The 20,034-nt window shown below is 33.9% G+C and overlaps 2 protein-coding genes across 2 annotated transcripts; one reads left to right on the forward strand and one right to left on the reverse strand.

Annotated features, from left to right (window-relative positions):
• Positions 1-454: 454 nt before the first annotated feature.
• Positions 455-3,822, reverse strand: LOC121782959 (nuclear intron maturase 2, mitochondrial-like). The gene is made up of 2 exons (XM_042180972.1): positions 3,687-3,822; positions 455-3,062 (listed from the first exon to the last, which is right to left on the reverse strand). Exon 2 carries the CDS (start codon positions 2,935-2,937, stop codon positions 751-753), a length of 2,187 nt encoding a protein of 728 aa, XP_042036906.1. The 5' UTR covers positions 2,938-3,062; positions 3,687-3,822; the 3' UTR covers positions 455-750.
• A 9,921-nt stretch (positions 3,823-13,743) lies between these two features.
• LOC121781996 (WAT1-related protein At1g43650-like) lies at positions 13,744-15,982 on the forward strand. The gene is made up of 7 exons (XM_042179695.1): positions 13,744-13,949; positions 14,049-14,114; positions 14,186-14,302; positions 14,397-14,622; positions 14,715-14,873; positions 15,471-15,622; positions 15,712-15,982. Exons 1-7 carry the CDS (start codon positions 13,750-13,752, stop codon positions 15,830-15,832), a joined length of 1,041 nt encoding a protein of 346 aa, XP_042035629.1. The 5' UTR covers positions 13,744-13,749; the 3' UTR covers positions 15,833-15,982.
• The last annotated feature ends 4,052 nt before the right edge of the window (positions 15,983-20,034 follow it).

A 20,034-nucleotide genomic window follows, 5' to 3' on the forward strand; every position in this document is an offset into this window, starting at 1 on the left:
GAAGAATGACAATGTAAGTGGAAATAGACATTCTTAATCTTCACTATACCATATTTCATCCAAAGTTTCTTCAATTTACCATTTTTCCAAAGTTTAAAACAAAAGTCACATAAAGTGATAAAACTCATTGTCAATTAAAGGGCAAATAAACCATTAAATGAAATACATGTGAACATTGAAACAAAAGTTGATGCTGTTCGAGCAAAGAATACGGGGAGGAAGCCAGGGAGTACCCCATCCAAAATAAGTGTTCCCAATCCTACTGGAACTACATCTTTATTCAGGCCCTCCAATATCTCAACCAAAGCCCTCAGCATAGCAAACACCTTTTTCATTTTTAAGAATCTAAGGTCCAAAGCTAAAAGCGTAGTCAAACTAGTAAGACTTTTTGGTATAACATTAGAATGATAGAATCTATATCCAGACTACCGCAAAATGAAGTTAAGCAGATGGATTGCATATGAAACAATAATAATTATAAACAAAAACATGTTGAAAGAAAAAAATTTCATTCATCACAAGGCTAAAAGCAAACAAGTGAAACAATTTAAACTCTTCTGTAATTAATAATTCCATTCCAGAAACGGGCAGATCAGAGCAGAACTAGTGGAGGCAGATTTGACAATAAAACCGTTTCCAATATTGAAGGAGGAACTGACACACACTGAAGCCATGATAATTGACACGCTTAATCTTCCAGGAACTGGAAAAAATATCATAAACAGAAGTACAATAAGCCCGATTCTTTATTTATTCCATAATACATCCTTCCTTCTCGTCCTCAAAGCTTTCATCATGTGAGCTCAATAAGCCAGATTCTTTACGTATTTCATTCTCACTACTTAGTATATAAGGAACATGATTTACTGAAATAGCATTCCTTTTGTAATTCCACACAAGCATTGAAATATAATCCTGAGGTGAAACCAGGCCACATTCCTTTAGGCAGTCTCGTTGCTCCTCCAGAGTTCTCGAGTCCTCAAGCTTTATATATTCAAGCAATGCTTTCTCGTGATCTGGTCTCCAACCTAATGGCAATGGAGAATAGTCTGTTTCAGGTACTAGAGACATTCGGGTATACTGAAGCCCATCTATTGATTCTACAAGACCCATTCTCAATAAATTATGGAACTCCGGTGATTGCCCTTTCTTTTCTTTTAGGGGACGACTCAAATTCCGAGCACCAATCTTGTAAACTTTAGCTCTTGACCTCAGTTTGTATTTTGCAGCATACAGCTTTGCTAGTGAGCCCCTAAGGATGTATGAACAAAAGTTGACTATTTTCTTCCTGTTATCGGCATATCTGTACCACTCCACCATTGTTGACAAAAACTTATTCATCTGAGCATTTGTGTGAGCCTGTGTAGCATGAAACATTCTAAAACAAGGTTGTGGATCTGGGTCTCTATCTCCCTTGAGAAAACTCAACTTTCTAAATTGTTTAATGCACTGTTTCAAACTAGCTGTAACTGACAACAACGTTCCCACGCCTTTTTCACTAATAATTTTTCCACCAGTAGCTGTATACCGAAGAGTGGGATAAACAACTCTACGGCATAATACATGGTCAAGAAACATAATGCCTTTAGTTATATGCTCAATGGGCAGGCACTCATTATCCAGTTTTAACATATACTTCTCATCACAGAACTCTATCAACTGCTTTCTTAGAGTTGCTGCATCTGCCCTTGGTCCTCTAACACCAATCAAGATGTGACCACCATAGCGTATGTAATCAATTTTCCGAGTCTTATCTGGCCCACTGGTAGGAACAAATTCCGGCCAAGATGTATTTCCTTGTTCTGCCTCCCCATCAGGATTGTTCCATATGACATCACTAGTTGACGGCTTATAAAATTCCTTTACTTTGTCTTCCATCCAGCGGTCCAATTCATCGAGGCATATGTTAGCCAAAAGAGGACTAAGGATTCCACAATGACCCCAAGAAGGATGTATCTCAGCCTCCTCTGGTGCAAACCCGAAAAACGTCTCCAACCAATATGGATCAGGTTTTGGCTCATCCTCTGCCAAAACTCTTTTCTTCTGATACTTCCTCTTCTTTTTCTTTTTCTTTTCTCCATCATCAGGTCTACCTGTAATAACTGGTGTGGTCAACGCAGCCTTTATCAAATCAATCACTTTCTTATCCCTAACATCCCTCATCAGAGCATTGATCACCATTCCAACCTTCATACCATCGAGCACTGAACTCAAATCCCCCTTTATATACCACAAGTAACCTGCAAAACTTCTTCTGATCACCCTCAGCACTGTGTGGGCATTCCTTCCTGGCCTAAACGCATATGACTTCTGCGAAAACCTTGCCTCATAAACCGGCTCCAAAACCATCAAAAGCACCTCCTGGACAACCTTATCCTGGAAAGGTGAAGGCTGCGTGGTAGTCAAGATTGCCTTAATCTTCCTCTTCGACAAAGATTCATAATCCGTCTTGTCATTGGGGGACCTAATAAAAAATTCCAGCCTAGCCCCCCACTTAAACCTGCAATCAAGGACTGCATTGCGCAGTGCCAACAAATCCTCCAGTGCAGAGCGCGTGATGGAGCTACGGGGCATGTATGACCCAGTCGCATCCGCACACACCTTTTGGTAAGCCAACACCCACAACTCAAACCTTCTCAAATAATTTGTCAAATTAGTAACAGTCTTATCAGGCTCCCTGAAATTCTCAATCCACATTTGGGAACAAACCGCCACACCATCCTCCTTCATCAAGGTGGCCGGGTCATTTGGATTAGGCGGTAGCCTCGTGAAAGAATAAGTGCTGTATGTAAATGCTCTAAATGAAAAAACACCATTATCATTTCTGGAACACACATCATTATTCAACTGAGAGTTGATAAATGTTGAACTGCGCGAGAAAATCGTAGCTCTGTTTCTGATTCCTCTACGGCTCCATAATACCACAGTTCGATGCATCTAAATGTTGTACTGCCGATAATAGACTAGGAAAATTGGCAGCGAAACAGGAGGCGGCAGAAGACCGGTAGGGTGCAGTTGCAGTGCTTTAGATGTGAAGGGGTTGAAGGTTTTAAGCTGTAGCCCTAAAAAATCAAGAAGCCACATGTAAGCATAATTCAAATAAACCAAATCAAAATTAATAAAAACAGAACCAATCTATAGTATCTATATTGACACTAGTATAAAAGCTGAAAGTTAGGGAAATTTACGAGATTCGGGGTTGGTCCCTGTATCGTTCTTAAATAGGGATTTTATCACATACACACGTTAAACAAGATGGCAAGTTTGATTTCAACCAAATAAGAAATTCAGTTTCAAAATTAGCATGATCATACAAGGTTCCATTGGTACTACACCTCTACTTTCTTTGTCTCCCTAATTTTACCATGTGAAACTCCCAACTGATATACTCAGCTAAAACAATTTCTACAATCAAAATTGAACAAGAAAGCATACATTTAAAATTATTAGTTTAAAGAGAACAGATAACAAAGATATCATCTGTTTAACATCCATGCTTAAATCAACTCTCTTTTCCATTCAAGATTTAATTTTTTTTATTATACTTAAATCGTGTATTACTCAAGAACCAAAAGCCCTAATTTTCGTCCCCTATCAGTTACCTAACCCGAGGTTGAATTTCATTCCATTCTGCCCCCAAATTCACGTATATGAGATGAAATAAGCATGATAGATTGGATTCCTACCTTAATTTCGAAAATTGGAGCTACGGGTTTAGACTTGAAGCTTTCATTTTCTTCTTCAATGGAGGTGGAAAGAGGGAAATGTGGTGTTAGTGTGTTGTGGGGAAGACGATGAAGGGTTTAGGGTTTTACTATACAGCTTGAGTTTTCTTTATATGTAGTATTTTATTTTCTATTCTTCTTTTATTTTCATCAACACAGTATTTGTAAAATTTCAATATATAGCAATTTTTCAATCTTTAATTTACTAAAGAATAAAGGTCAAAATTGGTCCTGAACATATGTTCATTTTATCATTTTGGTCCTAAACTTTATCTTTTGAATTTTTTGGTCCTGGACATTTCAAATCGGATCACAATTGGTCCTCCGTCAACAATTCCATTAATATTTAACGGTCAACGATTTTAATCACACTTTTGACCAACTTAAACAATTTTTAATTATTTAATCATCAAAAATATTTTTTTAAATAAAATCATAAATTATTTATTAGAAATAATTAAATAATTTTTAAATAATTAAATTATTTATTCCAACTTAAACAATTTTTAAATAACAAAATTATTTAAGATTTTATTTAAAAATAATAATTTTGATGATTAAATAATTAAAAATTATTTAAGTTGGTAAAAATTGTGTTTATCATAAAAAAATCATAAATTATTTATTACAACTTAAACAATTTTTAAATAATTAAATTATTTATGATTTTATTTAAAAATAATAATTTTGATGATTAAATACTTAAAATTTGTTTAAGTTGGTCAAAATTGTGTTTATCATCAAAAAATCATAAATTATTTATTACAACTTAAACAATTTTTAAATAATCAAATTATTTATGATTTTATTTTAAAAAATATTTTTGATGATTAAATAATTAAAAATTGTTTAAGTTGGTCAAAATTGTGATTAAAATCGTTGACCGTTAATATTAACGGAATTGTTAACGGATGACCAATTGTGATCCGATTTGAAATGTTTAGGACCAAAAAATTCAAAAGATAATGTTTAGAACCAAAATGATAAAATAGGCATATGTTCAGGACCAATTTTGGCCTTTACTCTTTACTAAAAGTACATTTCAAAATTTTGTACAATTAATTCAGTCTAGATTTAAATTATAATTTCTTTTTTTGGCAACTACATGATCAACGAGTCGAATCTCAAACTCTTAAAAAAAATCAGATGGAATGCATTGTGAGATGAACTTAGTTATACGGGCTTGGATTTGGGCTTGCAATATATTTTAAGACCTGGAATTTGGGCTGATTGATGAGATATTCAAAGGAATAGTAATTAATTCTACAAAATTTTAGGCCCACACCCCAACTACGAATTTCGTCTTCGTTACATATTCCATGTCGTTATATGTTTTATTTTACTTTTAACACATTTCTCTAAGTCATTCCATCAATTAATATTTAATTATAAATATAAAAATAAGATTCACATTCTCAACTTTTTCCTCCACGTTTCTTCACATTTTTAAAACTATGTGACATCAAAAAGGAGAATGTGTATTGGCAGATGAGAGAATATTAGGGGGTGTTCGGTTGACATGATTAAATCTCATGATTAAATATGTATCATGTTTGGTTCATAAGATTGAACCCTTCAACTTAATCCTAGATGGATAGTCTCATGATAATTAGTTATAGCCTCCCCCTCCAACTAAAATAATCCCACAACTTAATCCTAGATGAATAGTCATGATATTAGTCATGACAACTGAACGCCACCTTAGTGTATGGATAGTTTTATTGAAGATGTTTAGGATAAGTGAAAATTTTAGGACTACACGATGCCACACATTTATAATTACATTCTTCGTTTGTAATGAAAATAATGATGGATTTAAGAAACAAAATATGCGAAGGAAACTTGTTGGTGTCATCTAACCATCAATTGTGCTTAGTAGGCATGCACACGGTTCAAAAACCGCCGGTTCCAGTTCGAAAAAATCATGAACCTGAACCGGCCCGCCAAGGGTTTAGGAGGTTTCGGTTCAAAAAACCACTTGTTCGGACGACGGTTCAAAACCGCCGGTTCCGGGCCGGTTCGGCGATTCAGTTTTTTTTTTTGCATTTTCTTCTTTATTTATCTATGGAATGTGCGTAAATAAAATTCAAAAAATCACGAAGAAAATTGCTATATTGATATAAATTTAAACGAGGCTACAAGTTACAACAATTACAAATCACTAAACACTTGAAGTCTTAAACAATAAATTTAAATATTGGTTGCTTTTTTAATCGTCTATTTTTATCTTTCTTATACAAATTATATTACTTGTTACTTTTTTGCACATTTTAATCAATACATTGAGAAAAATGAGTAACATACCTACATTTAAATCCAATTATTTGAACATGTCCACATTCTATAAATATACAAATTATGTGCAACATGCCACATTCAAATTTAATTAAACTATTATAACTAAACTATTCTAGTTGATGCTATTATTAACTATAAATTTTATCTTAGAAAAGGAATTATGACAAAAATAAATATAAAAATAGTAAATAATAAAATGAAAAAAATAAAAAAAGTTTTGTCTTCTATATTGGAAAAGATTAATGAATGATCAAAACATATAGTTATAAAAGAAAATACTTCAACATATTTTGTCCTACATCGAAAGTGAAACATAAAATATTCAATGGTGTCTTTATAAAAGAGAAACAACCAAGAATGGTTTCTTAGAATTTAGAGACCCAACAAATAAATATGGAATATTATGAAATTTTTGTATTTATTTTTTTGTGAAAATTAATTTTTAAATATAAAAATTAATTTTTATAAATAATAAATATATTTTTTTATTTTTATTTGAACCGCCGGTTTGAACCGTTGAACCGGCGGTTCCGGTTTTTGAAAATCATGAACCTGAACCGAACCGTCTGAAGGTTCGAACCGCCGCCGCCGGTTCCGGGTTATGAACCGACGGTTCCGAACCAGCGGTTAACCGCTGGTTCGGTTCGGTTTGTGCATGCCTAGTGCTTAGGATGCTTTTTTTCTTTGTGTTATTTTCAAATCCTTTATGCTTTTATCTTGTGCAAAAACTTCATACTCAAATAAAAATATACTGTAATATCTTCTCTTTTCTATTTTTCATTCTCTTTTCTATTTTTCATGAGTAAATGAACATAAATTTAAAGGTCATATCATGTAAGACTCGAATTCGAGATCGCATTAATGCATCTAAATCTTATAGCCTTGACATGATTCAAACAATTATATAATCACACTGCCATACATCGATTGATTAGTAGATCTACATATTTTTGTCATCAATCGGAACTATATTTTGAAAAAGTAATCTCAGTCTAAATATAAAATCCCTTTATTTCATTCATTTTAAAATTAAAAAATACACCAATATTAATATATAGTGCCAAAAAAAGAGAAGAGTAAAGTGGAGGCGGATGCAGAGCTGTCGTGGGTCGAGCCCCGATTAACAGTTTCCTGGTAGTACTCATAGACCGGCATTGTCATCATTCGACCGTGCCAAGATCCATACCTAAATCAAACCTATGTTCTTATATACATCAATATGCATTGGGATTTCGTAAGTCATGTATATACAATAAGAATCATATTTCACTTTTACCATAAACGGTAAGTAAGCTCCACATTCTACCAACTTATTTCACTCACATTTTATTATAATTTGACTTATATGCCACTAACTTATTTAGCTCACTTTTCTTTACATTTCTTAAAACCCGTGTCATAACTAAATATGACTCTTATTGCGGAACGGAACGGAGGAAGTATTACCTTATCCGGAAAGTAGGGAGTATTACCTTATCTAATTACTTTGCACAAGTTAAATATCTTCTTTTCTTTTGTGGATGATGTTCGAAATCCGACTCATTTGTACAGTATAAATACAGAAAAATTAGGTTTTTAAAAATGAATATAAAGAAATGCAACGCTACACTATTAGTGGAAAACATCGATCTGTCCCTAACTCAATGATTAGATCATTTCCACCATTTCTAAATTTATGTTGAGGTGTTGGACACATTGTTGGAATATCTCAAATTGCATATGTAAACCAATGATTCCGATCAATTAAATGATCACCTTATCCCACTATGGCTCATCCTATTTATAGCATTTGTATATTAGTTGTTTTGTGGAGTATACCTATTCAGTTTTATGGAGTTGAGAAGTGGCATCAATAAAATTTTGAAATTGATCTTCACCACAATGATACGCTTCTCGCTAGTCGAAATTTTTGCACTGATTATTTACTTAGTTTGGAATTTAATATTTCATTTTCACTGAATTTTAATAAATGTAAAATAAAATGTATAACAAATTAACAAAATATGTCTTATATTTATATATATATGGTTGTGATCAATTGCTAACTAATTTTATATAAATTTTATCATAAAGTATAAATTGTATACCCCGCTCCACAATAAAAATCTTTTTTTTTTTGCTATTTTGCCCACAATAAAGAATCGTTCAATTTAGTATAAATAAAAGTAGACCTAATATTTTATTAATTTATTCTATTTATATTTTATTAACTCATTCAACTATGAACTCCTATTCTGATATGGAGGGAGTTATAGAATTTGATTGATATGAGTTAGTGGAATGTGATTTTAAAAATAAAAATAGAAATAAAATTGTAGGAGTATATTTAATGTGTGCATTCTAAAATGATAATTATAAAATATTTAATAATGGACGAACGAAGAGAGTGCCATTAGTTAATCATGTGTTATGTGTAGGGCAAATTTTATTGAAGTGCAATTTTATATATATTTTATTTTTTATGAGAACCAATTCTGTAATATATATCAATCGATATTCCATAGTGGAGAACAGTGGGCATGTTTTTTGGTAGTGTATGGCCATAACGTCCATATCTAGGCACGTGCATAAATGTTAATATTGGGTTAATTATATTAATGGAAGTGAAATTAACGAAGAAAGAAAATAGATTGGGTGGCCATCTTCTCTTCTCTAACTAATGATGACACTATTATTTTTTCTTCCTTGTGTCTTCTGGAGTATTTGAAATAATTAAATAAGCTAATCAAACTGTATTGACATTGGGTGGATACTTTTTTTATATTAAAATCTTGAAATTTTATATTATGTTGATCTTGTGTTGAGGAGTTTAGAGTTTGTACAATATATAAAATTTGTATTTTATGATACTTTATAGAGTCTTGAGATATATACCACACTACTAAATTGCTTGTGCAATGTCTACTGAGTAATACACAAACCTGTATGGGGTAGACAATGAGGCAAATGAAAATGGCAGTTGAGCCAATATTGAAATTTATTCACCGATTTATATTCCCAGAGAACACCTCAATTTTTTTTATTATTTGACAATGAAGTGATTGACCATTGCTAGGGTACGTTCAATTAGAGTAATTAATATGAACTAATGACTCAACGATGAAATAAATTGATTGAGCTATTTGAATATACATGTGACAAATCTTAGGGTCAGTCGAATGGTTTGCAAATGAAATACCTCATTAACTTTACGTAAAGACTTATAAATCGAATTTACATAAATGTCCTTCATATATGGAGTAGGGTCAATATATTTCCTCCGGGATATACTAATATGCTAACTAATTTTAAAGGACTAATGTACCTCCAATCATGTATTGCCACGTGGCACGAAAAATACAATATTGTATACAAAAAAATGCAATACACATTTGTAGAAGTTATAAATGAATTTCGACAGATTTCATTTTTGTTATATGCAGATTGCATTTTGTATTGTTGAGTTTTGCATTTTAGATATAGGTTGTTTATTTGCATTTTATATATAGACGGATTGCATTTATATATGATTTATTTTATGCATTGTAGACAATTTATGTTAACATGCAAAACTCAATAATATAAAATGCAATTTACAAAAATGCATTTACAGCTTGACAAATGTATATTGCATTTTTCTCTATACAATATTGCATTTTTCGTGCCACGTGGCATCACATGATTGGATGTACGTTAGCACTCTAATTAAGGATGCGCCCTAATGCTCCCTTATTCCCTCCGATCCACTAATACTTGGCACAAGTTGACCCGACGAAGGTTTTAACAAATGTAAAGCAAAATGGGTTGAAAAAGTTAGTGGAATACGAATCCTACTTTTATATACTCCCTCTGTCTCATTCAAGATGTCGACATTTTCTTTTTAGTTTGTCTCACTCAAGATGTCCACTTTCTATATTTTGTAATAAATCAATCTCTCCTTTATCCTCATTAAAATATTCAACTACAATTTTTCTCTCTACTTATTCCATCTAACAACTCCTAAAATCTTGTGTCACTCAAGAATGTGGACATCTTGAGTGAGATGGAGGGAGTATTAGTTTTAAATTAGTGGAATATGAAGTCCATTATCAAAGTAGTTATAAATTAAAGTAAATGTGATAAATATTGGTGGACAAACTGAAAAGAAAATTAGTGACAAATAACAGCGGATCACAATCTAAGAATTTTGTGCAAACCTCAATAGTGGGGCGTGAAGGGTCTCACTTAATTTGCATTGTGGATCCATTAATCAAATGGTAAAAGGTTTGAGGTTTGTCTTCTAAATACCAATCCCAGTGGGAAATTGAAATTATGTTGACTGGATTAAAATATTGAGTTTAAATTAATTAGTTTAGGTTGGATTGTTAACAGTATCGATTCCAAACAATCAATTGTTATATACTCTCTCCGTAGTCCGTTCCTAAAGACCTAAACAATAGTTTCATTCTTTTCAATCTTACATTATTTGTTCACTTTCATTTTAAGCAAGTTAATCTCTTTCATATGATAGCCTTATTTTTCATTAACAATTCTTCAATATTTTCTCTTTTCACTTTCATTTTAAGCAACTTAATCTCTTTTAGGTCATCCACAATAGGAATAGCCCAGCAATAGCCCAGCCATATCTTAGCCACAAACTACTCCTGCCACATCATCAACACTAAAAATCCTCCTGCCACATTATCAAAACAAACAAATAGCCTAGCCATAGCATAGCCTAGCCACATCACTCAAAATTATATAAAATAAATAATTAACAATCACACAAAATACGGAATTAAATTTACCACACACATACGGGAAAATTCAATAATAATATTAAAATTTTAAAAAGTACATTAATTAAAAAAACACACTTCATTAAAATTAAAATAACATTACAACATCCTCATTAATGAGTTTGTCCCACATCGAAAGTGGAATATAAAACATTCAAGAATGTCTCTATAAAAGAGAAACAACCAAGAATGAGTTTGTCCCACATCGAAATTGGAACATAAAACATTCAAGGATGTCTCTATAAAAGAGAAACAACTAAGAATGAGTTTGTCCCACATCGAAAGTGGAACATAAAACATTCAAGGGTGTCTCTATAAAAGAGAAACAACCAAGAATGAGTTTGTCCCACATCGAAAGTGGAATATAAAACATTCAAGGGTGTCTCTATAAAAGAGAAACAACCAAGAATGAGTTTGTCCCACATCGAAAGTGGAACATAAAACATTCAAGGGTGTCTCTATAAAAGAGAAACAACCAAGAATGAGTTTCACAAAAAAAACATTAAATCAAAAAAAATTAAAAATCCTTTGGGTGATGCGCTAGGCGATCCGGAGCGCTGCAATAGCGCCGAGCGGATCGCCCAGCGCACCGCCTAGCGCCACGGAACCGCCGAGCGCTAGGCGGTTTTTAAATCCGCAAATGGCTGGGCGGTTGCAATAGATCGCCTAGCGCACCGCCTAGCGCCGGCCCTCGGCTAGGCGGTGCGCTAGGCGCTATTGTGGATGCTCTTATAAGATAGCTGTAATTTTCATTAACAATTCTTCAATATTTTTTCTTTCTATGTCTCTTCTATTTTAATAATTTAGTAACATTAAAATTTATGCTATCTTCAAAGTCTCTATTTTTAAGGACACCTTAATATAGTTAAAGGGTCTTTCGGTTTTATTCATATTCCGATCAAAAACTTTATTTCTTAAAAGGATTCAATCCTTTAAAAGGTTTGTTATCCATTGCGTGAATGAAGCAGGCCCCCTTCAGAATCAAACAATGAAAGTGGGACGTAAAAGTGATGGTTGTCGCCACTACAGCCTTCATCTTCTACAATTATTCATTCTAGCTGCTAAATTAAATAAAGTATATGGTTTTTCTCATATTAAAGAAAAGCTCTAAAAGATTTGGATCGAGTCTTTCTTTTTTTCTTTCTTTTAGTGGCCTCTAACTTGACCTACTATTCCCCATATGCAATTACACACGTTTGCAATTGTTTGCACAGTGAAATCCCACTGACAAAATAAGAAGCCCATGATCCCTTGTTCATCTAAAAACCCCTCCACTTAATGTAGATATGGTCTAGGTAGTAGTACTCCCTCTATTCCTAAAATTTTGTCACATTTTCATTTTTATTCATCTTACAAAATTTGTCATACTTCCTCCGTCTACGATTTAAAGAGCCCTTTTGACTCGACACAAGTTTTAAAAAATTATTTGACTTTGTGAAGAAAAGTAAAAGGAGAAAGTGAGTGGAATGTGGGACCCATTAAAATATTAGTTTTATATTAGATTGTGAGTGTAAAAAGTTGGTGGAATGTGGGTTTACATACTAAAAGTGGAATAAAGTAAATGGTTCTATAAATCATGGACAAACCCAAATGGTAAAATGGCTCTTTAAATGGTGGACGGAGGGAGTATTTCACTTTATACCATTTTTGGTAATGGACCCCACATTCCACTAACTTATTCTCGCTCACATTTTATTATTAAACTAATATTTTAAAAGTAGGACCCACAGCCTACCAACTTTTTCAATCCACTTTCTATTACATTTCTTAAAACCCGTGCCCGGTCAAACTGTGACAAAATTTGAGAGACAGATGGAGTATTAAATTATTAATACATGAAATTATGAAATTATGTAGCCAGCTAACCTATGATAAATCAATTGTAAGTTTATTCTTGTGTAAATCAGTGCACGAAGTAGTGCATATCGATTCATTTATGTCTCTAAACCTAGATTTATTGTTTGATGTCTCAAGAAAAGAGAGAAACATTGTTCTACTTAATTGATGTTTACTTATATTGAATGTTACGTATATTGAAACAATGAATTTTAAGATACCTATTCAAACCCCTTTGACAATTATTGTTACCAGAGTTTAAATTTCATTTCTACTTCTATTTGGTACATATCAATTGCAACTCAGATTAGACATGCCTAAGGTTTCGGAACCGCCGGTTCCGGTTCCGAAAAATCTGGAACCGAACCGAACCGAACCTTGAGCATATTTACGGTTACGGTTACGGTTAAAAAATCAACAATTTTTTCACGGTCTGATTCAGGTTTGAATCGCAAGTTTCCGGTGATTTCCGACCCACAGTTCCAAAAGTGGCGGTTGAGTTTCATTTAAATCTCACAGTTCCGGTTCAGAACCGTAACCGATGATTACGATTTTGCAGTTAACCACCCGAACCATAAACCTTAGGCATCTCCTACTTCAGATACACTCAAGAACAAACACGTAAGAATAAGCACATGCATATTATTGTTGACAACTGTTTTGATTTGTCTTTTCCTGTGTTTGCAGGCTCCAGTACTACTAACTAACCTAACCCATTATTTAGATTTTAGATCCACAATTTTCCCAACATATACTACCATACTAAAAAATTGACCCCACATGTATATTCACATTAGTAAAAGTAGATGCACCACCTCAAAAAGTTAGGTCGTTTGACGGTCAACATATTTATCATTTTTAGGCAGTATCCGAATCAGAATCCACATTTCACATATATCTGCGTAACATATCCGGCACAAGATTTTTCTTTTGAAAAACATTTCACCACGTTCAACAAGATAACATCGTGATATGTCTGGTGAAACAAGACACGAGTCTCATTAAGACGGATGGCCCCGACCAAAGAATGGTGGAGTGTGGTGAATTGGATGAGGGTTTTCTCTCTCTATATATACCTCAAAGCTCATGGTTCGATTCCCACACACAAAAAACCATAAAGAAAAGAAAACAAAATGGGGAAATTGAAGTTGGTGAGTATGTTAGAAGAAAATAAAGGTTGCCTAGGAATGATATTGGTGCAGCTTGCATATGCAGGCATGGCTATGTTCTCGAAAGCCGCCATCGATCGAGGAATGAACCCTTACATCTTCGTTGTTTATCGCCAGGCGTTTGCCACCATAACCTTAGCTCCATTCGCATTCTTTCTCGATAGGTTTATTTTGTTTTATTTACTTATTTGTTTCACATTTTTTTACCTAAAATTGTTCATCATCTAATGTTTGTTTTTTTACCATCCTCTTCTTATTTAAAGGAAGAACCCTGATCACCCTTTGTCGTACACCCTAATCTTGAAGATTTTCTTGAGTTCTTTCTTCGGGTATAGATGATTAAATTTTTTTTTTCACTTTACATTAATTTAAATAGTGTACTAATTAAATTTAATTGCAGCATAACTTTGAGTTCTAATCTATACTCATATGCAATAAACTATGTCTCCGCAACATTTGCTTCCGTCGGCATCAACACAATTCCGGCTCTCACCTTTCTCGTCGCGGTTATATTTCGGTATATATAATATACTTAACATAACAAAATTACACAATTTTATATTTTTATTAGTATTTTTTCTAATAATTTTGTTTTAAAAAAATGTTACCAGATTTGAGACATGTTCGATCAGAACTTCAGCTGGAATAGCAAAATTTGTTGGTTCGGGTTTGAGCTTATCGGGAGCAATGGTGTTTGCCTTCGTAAAAGGGCCTCTAGTTAGGTTGATGAAATGCTCAAATTCAATGAATTCTAAGGATTCCAATGAGAAATGGGTGCAGGGTTGCATGCTTATGCTTGCAGCCAATTTTATTTGGGCATCATGGTTTGTCATGCAGGTTAATTTAATTAATTTTACTTAATGTAAATTAATGCTATAGTTTGCTTTAAAAAAAATTTCACTAATTAATTAATTTTTGTGTGTAATTAGGCTCCTCTAGTGAAGAAGTATCCATCGAAATTCCGACTGATAATGTTGCAGTGCTTTTTTAGCTGCACACAATCATCAATTTGGGCATTGGCTATGGAGAGGGACATATCAAAGTGGCGACTTAAATGGGATCTCAATCTTTTCTCTGTCGCATATTGTGTATGTCTTCGTAAACCCACCTAATTTTGTTTTTAATCATTTAATTTTTTAAATTAAACCGGATCATCGCACCACAAATAGACTAGTTAATAGCATATGCACATATGATCATTTTAATTTACAAGGACAAATATATGATTTATGTCATATAGTAGTAGTATTCCCATATCCTATAAAAGATGTCTCACTTTTCTTTTTAGTTTGTACCACTAAAGACGTGACATTTCTATTTATAGAAATAATTCTCTCATAATAATATAAATATTATATTTTCTCTTTTCACCTAACACACAAAACAAAACTTCCTAAAATTTTGTGTCTTTCCGCACGTGTGACATCTTTTGTGGAATGAAGGGAGTAATAATTTTTAAATAAGCACGTGTTCAAATATTCCTATTCCTGAAGAAGGGTGTTTCAAAAGTTGGCCACATTTCACTGTGGAATTTCCACTTTCAACATGTGCACAAGTACCATTCAATCATATAACTCAAATAAATATACTACTTATGTAACCAATTGACTGTTGAGATGGAGTGTTTAATTTATGCAATTCTTTATAAATAATGGAAAGTAAATGATTAGAAAAAATGGGTGCAGGGAATAGTAGTGAATGGAATAAGCTTTTGGCTGCAGCTGTGGGCAGTGGAGAAGAAAGGGCCATTTTATGCAGCTGCATTCACTCCTTTGATTCTCATCTTCACAGCTCTCTTCTCTCTTTTTCTATGGAATGAGATGCTCTATCTTGGAAGGTTCATATACATACTCCTATGGTTTTTATATAGTATTTCCAACAATTCTTCTTAATTAATTTGTTGTCTTATGATTTTATTTTTTGCAGTTTTTGTGGAGCCATATTACTGATAGGGGGATTGTATTGCGTCATTTGGGGGAAGAATAAGGAAACCCAAATCAATGAAAACCAAGATAAAGTTGATGCAAAAGAGGAAATGGTGGTGTAGTGCACTAATATATCATGTTGATGTGATGTGATGTGCATTTGCCCCATTTTTGTTGATGTTACGTACCACCCTTCCCCTCATACTATATAATTTCTCCTCCCTATATATATTGGTGTTTGTGGTACTTCTTTATTTATATAGGATGTTTATATATGTCCCTCTTTTTTTTTCCTCGAAACTAAGAACCAAATTAAACTACTCTTATTTTGATTATGGTCTTGATAAGGGTTTTAATCTATACAAAATTAGATTTAAATACAGAAACGCAGAACAATATCATACGTATGACACTTTTAGGTCATAGTTGGTTAATTTTTAGGTCATGCTAACAAAGCAAGACCTAAAATGATCTTAGCATGACATCAAATCCAAATATTATAATATGACCTAAAATTGCTTAATTATGACTTTCTGTGTTTTTGGTTAATTATTGACCATTAGATCATCTAATCCTAGGGCAAAGATTTAGGCTGCATTTCTGGATTTAAATGCATTTTTATTTTGATCATCTCTCATATATATATATGTAAATCGATTCAATCGATCATCAGTTCACTGCCAAACCGACCCAGTCTTTACAATTTTAGTAACAGTTAATATTTCAATGATTTTTTGTCCAACCGGATCAAACAACACAATGATTTATGAATGAAAAACGATCGAACTAATTTGTTTGGTCCAATTTTAAGACACTGCTACCTACTATTAAGTCAGACAGATAATTCAAAAATTATCGTTTGAATTCTTAGGCTGCATTGAAGCTAGTTACTACTCCATTCATCTTCCAAAGATAACCCTTTTTTTTGTTATTTTAGTTCGCCCATCAAAATTAATCAATTTTTTTTAGGTCTCATTATCCAATTACCTACAATTAACTCTACTTTCTACTCTTTCTCTTTCATGTTTTATCAATTTCTCATTAAACCTACCTTGTGACATGACCAAAATTTCTTTTTCCAAGAAGACAATGGAGCTCTATCAATGACAGTAATTTACGAAATAACTGGGCTGGTGGACTATATTGGATCGTATAGTGAAGCCCAATAAGAAACAGATGCTCCAAATAAGGAAGCCCGTTTTCCTAGCCCAATTGATGCTTGTTGTTAAGAGAATCGGGTAGCAGGGTTATAAAATACTCTGTGAAACAAGTGTATTTTCTCATCAAATTCATAACGGTCCTACTTAGCTTTCAATTACTAAAATTTTAAATAGTTACTAAGAATAAAATTATGTAGTTTCCTGTAGTTAAGTATTAATTGATCAAACATATTTAATCTGTGCAGATTAATGTTTATATATTTATACATAGAGAAGATCTCAATATATTTAATTATTTATACACATTATACATATATATAACGTTCAAAATCAATTAAAAATTTAAGATGAAAACAAATTTAAGCAAAATTAAATATTAAAAAGGAAAAAGGGCAATCCTACTAATATCAGATCAGATGCATAGGGAAAGAAACCTGAAATTTTTAAAAATAAATCAAACTAGATTAGATTATTTTTAAATAAAAAATAAAATTTTATTTTGAAAATAAGGCAACGAAATTCCTAAAAAAACGGAGAATTCGTTTTCCATCTACAACCCTAAATTTAGGTATTATTGATCTTGGACTTTAAAAAGAACCATCTTTTTCTCCCTCTGTAATCTCCTCCCCCACTCTCTGGTACGTTGCTCAGTTTTCTTCCTCGACTTAATTTTGCTGTGTTTATATTTCTACAAATGTTGTGATTTTATTTATTGAATTTGTATAATAAATAGTTATAGACCTCCTAAACCTTGCAAACGGAAAAAAAATTTAGTTAACTAAGCAAAAAATGTAGAAACGAATTAGGGTTCTCTATTTTGTCAATTGTGGGGCCCGAAAGGAAATAATTTAGGCCAATATATTTCTTTCCTTGTGAGATATGTTTCCTAACTATAATTATGGTTCTTTTGTTTATAAATAGTGGTGCTCATTCATTGTAGAATTCATTCGAAAAGTAGTTTATATTTGTGATTGTCTGTGTTTTTTTGATATATTGTATTTTCCTATCGGATTAGGGTTTCCAATCGCAATTTCAATTCGCCACGATGTACATTCTAGCAGAGCTGAAAGTCCTAAACAACGATTTCGAGCAGGCAGAGGCACGTGTCGGCCTATTGTCACGCGAAAAATTGGAGCACGAACGACACCTCTGCGTTGCCAAGAGACTTTGATAGAACTTGAGGTTCTATCGATGCAAAAGAGCACGCGTACGACGGAAATTGATCGGAAAATATGATAAACACACCTAGTTGAAGTGCTAGGGTTTTGAGAGCCAAGGGTTGAGAAAAAGTGTTTTTTATTACTTTAATTCTCAAGACTCGATCTATGGGAATTCTATAATATATAGAATTCCCCCTGCTTGATTCGGACTTACGACTCGGGAAAGAATCAAGAAGAAAACCCAAGAAGATTGACACTAATCTATCCTAAACATAAAAGATATCGTTCAAAATAAAGAAGCAATAATAATTAAGTAAACTAGATCTTCTCTTCCTTTTTAGTGTGATACGTAGTCTCCGTATCGGACTGATTTGGAAGCTTCCCTTTTGGGCCTTTCTTTCCGTCCACTCTTCTTCTCGACTTCCTTGCGTGGCACGTCTTCTTCCGCTTCGTCCGGCAAGCTACTCGTCGGACTTGGTGATGGCGGTTGGATCATGCATGACGTGGAGTCCCTATCAACTCCCCCTCCCATGAAAATCGCCTTGTCCACAAGGCGAAGGTTCGGAAAATGCTTTCGTAGTAGCTGGGACCAGATGACTACTTCCCCAATACACCCAACGATAGCTAAAGGTCCATAGAAACATCGATCGAACATCGCTGCCACAAGGTGCTCGAGATGGTGCGGGTCATATGGACGGAGGATGAGTATAACATTGTCTCCAACTTGGAACTTTCCAGCAGCCAATAGGAAAACGGTTTGAACTCCCTCCCAATCTTCATTCGGACAAGGATCGCAAGCTCTACATGCCGTCGAAAAAGCATGACGCAGCTCTATAACCCCATCTCCAACTTGGATAACCTTGCCATATTTCCTTACTTTGACATTGTGGAAATCCCTCACAAGAACAGCCCGGCAGAGCATTTGTCTGTCCTTGATTAAAGTAGTTAAGGGAATATCACCATCTACCATATGAAGCTCAATCATAGCAGCTGCTACCCTGTCCCGGAAGAGCATAATCTTCCTTTGCGATAAAATGAGAAAATATACTACCGAATATGGGAGTTGGAGACAAGATAGAGGCAGTGGAGGTAACACTCGGAACAATCTTGATGTCTGTGTACCACTACTATCCCAGAAAACATCGATTAGTAGTTCATAAGTCACCGCACTCGGCCATAATCCATTCAAATTACTGGTGTGATGAACTTGCTCGTGGCAGAATTCACCCATTTCTGTAAAGGGCAAAGGACCTCCAGCATTCCCACAATTCGAGTTATTGTCCCCTGGCACCCTAATAGTTCGAGCTCCATTACCATGAACACAAGTATCATCCCCTTTTTTTTGAAATCCATCTCCAGAATTGCTTAAATAAGAACACATCTCCAAAGCTTGAGTGTTACAGCTCCCACAATGCCTCCAAGTCTCATAAATATCACATTCATTTGAAGGAGCTAACCAAGTAACATACCAGCTCTTCGTCTCATTGTTCAACTGGGAATGCAATAATCTCCCCAAATAAAGCAAGCCTATATTCAGCAATAGCTCATATTTGTTGTAGCATAAAGCATCAGAATGAACACTCACCTCACCAAACTCAATGAGGCCTAGAGAATGCAAATCTTGTACCTTAAACAACTGAAACTTGAATAATATCCCAATACGAGCAGTTACGAACTTCAAATCCATAGAATAATTCCCTAGAACACCAGAACTGGTCCTCACCTTGTTGAAACACGGAACGCACCAAACATAACTTTTCCCATGCGCATCCTCATGAGACCTATATTCACTTGTTTCTCTCATATAAATCGTGTAGTACGATGGATCACATCGCTGACGAATAGCGTTCGGAACCTTTATGAAATCGTCTCCGGGTTCAGCCACACAATTTCGAAGCATGATAGGATTTCCGCCCAATAGAAGTGCATCGTCGCGCGGGGGGATCAATCGGGCATCGTAAATGAGTGCTTGCACCAATATGAACAAGTGTAGACCACCGAAAC

The sequence above is a fragment of the Salvia splendens genome, chromosome 20 (genome assembly GCF_004379255.2).
Source record: "Salvia splendens isolate huo1 chromosome 20, SspV2, whole genome shotgun sequence".
NCBI lineage: Eukaryota > Viridiplantae > Streptophyta > Magnoliopsida > Lamiales > Lamiaceae > Salvia > Salvia splendens.

Bases quoted from the DNA above. Each gene is read 5' to 3' on its own strand.
- LOC121781996 (XM_042179695.1), top strand. From the start codon at position 13,750: ATGGGGAAATTGAAGTTGGTGAGTATGTTAGAAGAAAATAAAGGTTGC. The intron at 14,303-14,396 runs GTATATATAATA...AAATGTTACCAG, and splicing joins CTCGTCGCGGTTATATTTCG to ATTTGAGACATGTTCGATCA. The intron at 15,623-15,711 runs GTTCATATACAT...TATTTTTTGCAG, and splicing joins GAGATGCTCTATCTTGGAAG to TTTTTGTGGAGCCATATTAC.
- LOC121782959 (XM_042180972.1), bottom strand. From the start codon at position 2,937: ATGCATCGAACTGTGGTATTATGGAGCCGTAGAGGAATCAGAAACAGA.